Consider the following 7,500-nt stretch of genomic DNA (forward strand, 5'->3'; position numbering starts at 1 on the left):
CACCTGCAGTAGAGGCAATACCACAACACAATCTCAAACACCGTCTTCAATGATTAATTGACCAGTGTGTGTGCATGCAATCAGCTTACACCGTAGTTATCATCACCTGCAGAGGAGATAACACGACAACACACTTTCTCAAGTGATTCATTGACGTGTGTGTGTGTGTGTGTGTGTGTGTGTGTGTGTGTGTGTGTGTGTGTGTGTGTGTGGTGAGGGAGAGAGAGCGAGAGATATGCACGGCCCATTATTATACATTCTACACACACACGCACGCACGCACGCAGGCACGCACACGCACGCACACATGCACACTCAAGCATGCTCGCTCAAACACACACTCACAAGCGCACACAAAATCACAAGCACACACAAACAATTCTCAAACACCTGCTCAACTGCACATCAGCCATGTCTGAAAGGGGACATTTGGAAACCAAATATATCCAAGGCGTATACAGTACGTAGGCACACGTAAGGCAAGCTCATGCATGCGTATGATACAAATAACATCACTGACATAGAGCATCATGTTCAAAAATACAACACAGGCCAAAGTCAACTGAAAAGTCCCATCTCTTTTGTAGCAGAGGAATGGTTGTGGTTGGCTCCTGTTCAAGAAGTAGTGAAGACGATGGTGCATTCCTGCTGCTCTACCACATCTTGTTTTGCAAATCTCAAAGCAGGGGCCTGTACTAAGAAGCAGGGTTACGGGTTACTTTGAGAGTAACAGATCATGTGAAGAGTAATTTTCAGATTAACCCATACTACGAAGGGTGAATATGTTTGAAGCGATGTACAGTGCTGGCCAAAAGTATTGGCACCCCTTCAATTCTGTCAGATAATGCTCAATTTCTTCCAGAAAATGATTGCAATCACAAATGCTTTGTTACTAATATCTTCATTTGTTTGTCTTGCAATGAAAAAACACAAAAGAGAATGAAAAGCAACCTCAAAACATCAGGGAAACTCATCAGGGAAATGTTTTGAGGTTGCTTTGCTGCCTCTGGCACTGGACTGCTTGACAGTGTGCATGGAATTATGAAGTCTGTAGACTATCAACACATTTTGCAGCATAATGTAGGAGTCCACCCCTGAATCCCATAGAAAACCTATGGAGAGATCTCAAATCACCTCAAGGATGGTTTAAAATTCCAGCAGAGCATTGTAGGAAACTCATTCAATCAGAAGTGGTTGTTTGCAGTTATTTTGTCTAAAGGTTGTGCTACCAAGTATTAGGCTGAGGGTGTCAATACTTCTGTCCGGCCCATTTTTGGAATTTTGAGTAAAATGGTCATTCATTTGACTTTTTTCATTATCTTTTGTGTTTTGTCATTGCAAGACAAACAAATGAAGATATTAATAACAAGGCATTTGTATTGAGTATTATCTGACAGAATTGAAGGGGTGCCAATACTTTTGGCCCGCACTGTATGCTGCCATGGGAATTTACTCTACATCTCAAACCTGGCATTAGCAGCTTATGTTCTTGGTTCTAAGTTCAGGCTGAACTACTCTCTGGCTGAAATCTCAAAACTGATTGGTCCAGGAAATGAGGATCATTCTGCCCCGTGAAGGCGCAGAACACATTTCCACACATTTCTGAGGAACAGTCAGTGAAATTAATGCTCAATTATTAATTTACAATCATTTGTGATTGCAGAGTTGGTTAGTAATGCTCTATCACTTTATACTTTGTACAGACGCTCCCAAAATAAAGTTGTTTTGTTGGTGGAGACTGGTCGTCTGGTAATGTTAGGTAAGGGTTAACGTTCGGCGAGAAGGTCGCTACCGTGGAATAGCAGCACGACAGAGAGAATCTTTAGACCCCGACGCGGAGCGGAGACGTCCGAACGTTGGGGAGCCCCGTTGAAATGAATGGAGCATTCGACAGATGACGTCACAACCATATAATAATTATTAATAACAGGCCTAATTAAGATTAATATAAGGTTAATATTCACCAGCGCACACCGATTCAGCGGATAACAAGATAATTAAACTGTGCTGTATGCACGAGCACACCTCCAGGATTTAGGAGAGAGACGTGAAGAAGTGGCTGCACATGATCTCAGTATTTAAAATAATCTTCGTTCATAGTTTACGCCTTTTTACGCATATAATGAAACAAGTTCAGTTAGGCTACTAAACAGTTGGGATGAAGGGTGCACATTTATGCCTGAGTGAAATTTAAAACAAACCTAGTTCTCATTGCACACCAGCGTTTCACTTCATTTCGCAGCATTCCAGTTTAATGCGTTGCAGAAATGATTGATCATAACCACTGTCTGATTGGCCTTGGTTACCCTGCTACGAGGGCAGATACTCCGGTTTAGGCAACTCAGGGTAGACAACCCAACATCTAAATCAGCATCATAGTACTGGTTACCCCCAGTCAAGGTAACCAGGTTGTCAACCCCTGTTTACCAATTTAATCCTGGGATAGTTCTGGGTAGGTTGAACTCCTGAAAGTCTCTGAAAGTGCGACCAGGGAGATTTGGTAAAATATTACAGGCACAGCTGGGATAACAGTCATCTGCATCAGTAACAAGTTTGATCTGTTGACATTCAGTTCTTTGTTTTTGTTTGGGTTTGGTCTTACCCTTTTCAAGAGGCACACAATATTGACTAACTACCATCTTTGTAAATGTATGTTAAAGTCATTTTTTAACCTGTGAAGCAGATAATCTCCTTTTCATATGTTAAAGATTACATTGGCCTCAGGCGACCTTGCACTGTCAAAAAGTTCAACAGCCAGATTTGAACACCGTTCCCACTGCACAAGCTATTGTTTATTCAGTCTAGTTGGACAGATACATCTCTGTGTCTCATTCTGGAAGTGAAAGCATGTGTGACAAGCTCAATCATTAACAAGTCCATCAATCACAGGACAGGTCCATCCAGTTGTCCTGGTTTCATTTCCTACGTCTTATCACTGGCAGAAATCAAATAGTCTGTGGCACCTTAGGCAAAGACCATGATACTACTGACTAGTTTTGCCGCATTGAGAGAAAAAAAGGGAAGGTTTCACAAAGTTAAATCTCTAAACAAAGGAAGTGGGTAAACTGGATTGAGACAGTTGACAAAGTGCTGCCATGTATTGCTTGTGTCTCTACACATTTCAGAAGATTTTGTCCCGGGCCCAGCCAAAACCGTCAACTGCCCTGCTTCTATGTAAACATATGTACCTGTGACTTGAAGAATGCCATGGCGTGCTACATCATAGTATGGGTGGGAGGTGTCCGTCACAGCATCGCTGAGTGTGGAGGGCGGAGACGACGCCTCCCTTTGCTCTTCCTCCTCTTCGTCCTTCTGCAACTCTGAGGAAAATGAATAATAATAATAACACATGATGAAGATGATAATGATGGCTATGATAGTAATAGATAATACAAACAAGAAAGGAGAAGAAGATGAAGAGTAGACAACAATCATGTTATTAATAATGATAGTAATATAAACAAAGATAACGAGAAGAAAGAATGATAACTGCAATAATACAGGAAAAGTATTATAAAAAGTGGAAAAAGGTGAATTTTGATATAAGTAATGATTCAGATGAAGATGATGGGCATCGGCATCTAAGGGCGGCTAACTTGGAAAAATTAGCTCATTCATTTAGATTGGCTATTCCATGGATTACTGCATGGAAAAAATGCATGACCAAATAATAAAAAGGTCAGCAATCCATCTGGGACTATGGTTGGGCTTCACAGCATTTCAAAACTCCTGAATAGTGCCAAATTTAACATAACTACCACAAAACATCACAGACCAAGTCTTACAAAACCAAAAAAGAGGGCTAAATTATTTATACAGTAAGATTTCATTCAAAATCAACAGAAAATGTTTATTCCTGGAATTGTGTGGAGGAAAAAACGCTTCTACAGAGAAATGTGGAGCGACTTATCGCAGGGGGGAGTGTTGCTCCTTACGGAGCGCGCAGGCAGACTATAAATACAGCCGGTTCTCCGCCAGAGGAAATACCCAGTGGACAAGACTAGTTTATTTTTGTTTGGACAATGGCTAGATTAGCAAAGGCCTGCCTGCAATTCCAGTGAAGAAGCTTGACAAAAAAACAACAAAATTTTTCTCTGTCAAAATGGGCATGATGGTGTAATAGTACTTGTATTTGTAAAGTAAGTCATGCAAGAAGCAATTCTCTAAATACTTCCATAGTTGCTGGCATTTGAGGCTCAATAATCTTTCTTACTCCTTGGTCATGTAAAAAGCTCCCCCCACACACACAAGAAAAAAAAAGCATTAGGCTGAAAGTATGCGTGCCTGATTTTTCGCAAAAGCATACTAAGCATCTTTACTACATGGTTGTGGGCCCTAACTAACTAAATAAAATGCTACTTGTCTTGGTAATATTGAGTCAAGGATGAACATGAATAAAAATCCATACTCGGAGTGCTCCAAAGTGTGAAAGATCTTAACCACCACTGATGCGATGTGGATATTGGTTCAGCACATCACAGTTAAATGCAGGAAAATCTCTGCTCTGGCATAATGCTTTAAAGAAGAAGCCCACGTTCACAAAAACACACTCCAATGGCTTGCATTCTTTTCTTATTCCCATGCTGTGACATACTATTGGTTGGACACTTTTTAAGAAGTCATTGTCTCCACAGCCTGCCCTGGACTCAATGCCAGCTAAGCAGACACACACTTTGACTTTAAGCTGAGGGAATGTCAGAGGCTTCCTCTATATTTAATTAACGCCGTCCTGCTATCAGTGCTTAGTCAGCCATTACAGCAGCGCTACAACACAGAGGCGAGACCCTTATCTGCAAAATGACCCGTCCTTCCTGGCGGGTTGCATTGGGTCTGAGTTTTTAAAATAGATCTTACTTGCGCTGTGTGGCTTGGCGTGGCACTGGACATGTAATCTTTAGCTTGCAGCGTGGTTTTAAGTCAGAGATTGGAGGGAAAGTCAGAGATGATGAGGAGGGAAACTTAGGAGGTTTTAATATGTTTGCCACTGCTTTAGGCTGAGTCATTTCCTGGTAGCCTGATTCCTGCCCCCGCCAAGCGCTAGTCAGCTGACTGGCCGTTCTTGTGAGGTGAGGCCAGGGACGTCTGGTGTGTTTTTCTATTTTTTGCCAGGGGCAAGGGAGCGAGTTAACCCTGTTTAGAAAGTCCTGAGTCACTGTGGAGGTTTTATCACTGAAAAATGTAATCATGATGATCATAGGTCCTACCCATGGCAGTTTGGAGGAATTGGAGTTTGTAGAGAAGATTTTAATTTGACTGAATGGCACGATTATTAAGACTTACAGAAATGAAGACTTCTTCAGTCAGTTTCTCCCTTAGGGTCAGATACATGCAAATGCAGTTCTGGGGTCCTACATTGCCACATTAAGGCACACCAAGGTAAATTAAAATCCCTGCCAGTGGGGCCCCAACGTGTCTGATTTCACACAAAGTGACCCAAGCCCTCTTGACAACAACTGCTCGTGTGAGATGAGGTCAGTCAGTTTCATCGAGAGTGATTGAATGAGTAAGTATTGGTCACACTGTTCGGGAAAGCCTTAGTCATGGTAAACAGGTACAGTGGAGGAAACAATCACTCAGAAATGTAAACATGATGGCGGGTACCACATCTGGACATACATAGAGAACCATGGCATTATGCTTAGAGAAACTTTACAGTAATCAGTTTCAGGAAAACATTCAGATTTTGCATCTACAGCATAAAACAGTGATTCTGACTAAAACAAGTCGCTTTCTAACATGTCATTATTTGTGAGAAAAAACTTTGTAAATGATGTTCTATTGTTTATTATTATGTTATTATTATGTTTTATTCTATTGTTATTTCCTCACTCCTCAGTGTGTCCTCCTTTTAGTGGGTGTTATTCCACATGGTTCGTAAAGGCTGCAAAATTTCATTACAATACACTTAGTCGATGCTTTTATCCAAAGTGACTTACAGTAATTTAGATACAAGGTTACAGTCTCTGCAGAAATGCGCGGTATGATACTTAACTCAAGGACATTTCAGCCAGAGCACAATAGGGCATTTGAGCTGGCAAACCTTTCCATTTTAGAGACCAATTCCCTAACCATTAGGCCACGGCTGCCCCAATGCCCAGAACACCTTATCAATAATGCACATGCCATTCTATTTAGCTGGCACATTTTTCCAAGGTTGACATAAAGTGACAAGTGGAACAGCCCTCCCTGCAAATATTCACACTCACCTTTTCATACATTTTTTTAAAGCGACAGGCTTATTAAATAATGACACATTTCGCTGGCAGTGTTGGCCAGAATGGCCAAAAAGGGCAGGTACAGGGACAATTTCCCTGCGGCAATGTGGGGTTATCCTCAGGTTAGCCTCGCTACCTGCTCAGTGGCACTACAACCATGGAAGACAATGCAAGAAAACACTATTTGTTCACTCCCCTATACACTTTTCATAATAGCATGTGATTTTCTGATCCTTTCCCTTTCACCTCTGAGTGTTCCATTTGTCCCTTGCTACAGAATAGAGAAGTCGTTCCCAAATGGGGGGTCAGGACCCCAAGAGGGGTGGCGGAGACAAAGGACTGTGTGCATAAAACCTTCAATATACTTTTATATAATACAAACATTACATAAAATTATCAGTAACAGTATTGATATTGTACGTTAATAAATTTAGCTACCTTTGCTGTGAATTTCACATTAAAATTCAGCCATATTAAGAGATTTAAAAACAATCTTTGGAGCAGTGGGAAATGTAATGGTGATGGGTCGTGGAAATAAGCTCGAGTCCAAAAGTGGGTGCACTGCCAGCAGAAAAAGTTCGGGAACCACTGGACTAGAGTAAGTGCTTAACCACTACCCATAACTGCCCAGGTGTATGATGTGGACTTGTGAGTTTTAAAATACATCATCACAAAAGCTGCTGGACCAAGCTAAATTACTGTCATTAAAGGCTTACCGATTTCTGCCAGTTCGTCCAACTCATTATCAGAAATCATCATGGACATCTTCAAAAGAGAGCCGAAGACTGTGGACACATGGCAAAAATGAAACATTTATTATTTTATGAATATTATAAATAAATGACCAACTCTTTCAAAGATATCATAACACTGATAAATGGTGAAAGCTTCACACTGTTACAAACCTACCTGCAAGTGCCATACCTGAATATTAAGCCCTTTTAATAGCCTACAGCATCTTTGTACAATGATTTACTGTAGATGGAAAATTACACGCAGCACAACACTGTAGCACAGTCACAAACCTTCTGATGAAACTAAGCTATAGCAGAACACCACCTGTAGCTATTCCATCAAACATCTTCATTATACTGTGGTCAGAAACATATCTAGTACACTTCTTTAGGCATGGGCTATATAATTACATGTTGCATTGCATTGCATTGCATTGCATTGTATTGTATTGTATTGTATTGTATTGTAGTATAGCAAAGTGATGACCCCCTGAGTCATGTTAAAGCTATTCAATGAAGACTATGCATTGCATGTTACATGACAGTAATGT

General features: G+C 40.9%; 1 protein-coding gene across 1 annotated transcript in view; it reads right to left on the minus strand.

Moving 5' to 3' along the window:
* LOC134463633 (rho GTPase-activating protein 8-like) overlaps nt 1-7,500 on the minus strand; it is a 24,563-nt gene that overhangs the window by 16,139 nt on the left and 924 nt on the right. Inside the window, exons 2-3 of the mRNA XM_063216820.1 lie at nt 6,932-7,000; nt 3,189-3,320 (exon numbers count right to left, since the gene is read on the minus strand). Coding sequence (XP_063072890.1) covers nt 3,189-3,320; nt 6,932-6,980 — 181 coding nt within the window. The 5' untranslated portion in view covers nt 6,981-7,000. The remainder of the gene's footprint in view (nt 1-3,188; nt 3,321-6,931; nt 7,001-7,500) is intronic.

Source organism: Engraulis encrasicolus, chromosome 15 (assembly GCF_034702125.1).
Source record: "Engraulis encrasicolus isolate BLACKSEA-1 chromosome 15, IST_EnEncr_1.0, whole genome shotgun sequence".
Classification (NCBI taxonomy): domain Eukaryota; kingdom Metazoa; phylum Chordata; class Actinopteri; order Clupeiformes; family Engraulidae; genus Engraulis; species Engraulis encrasicolus.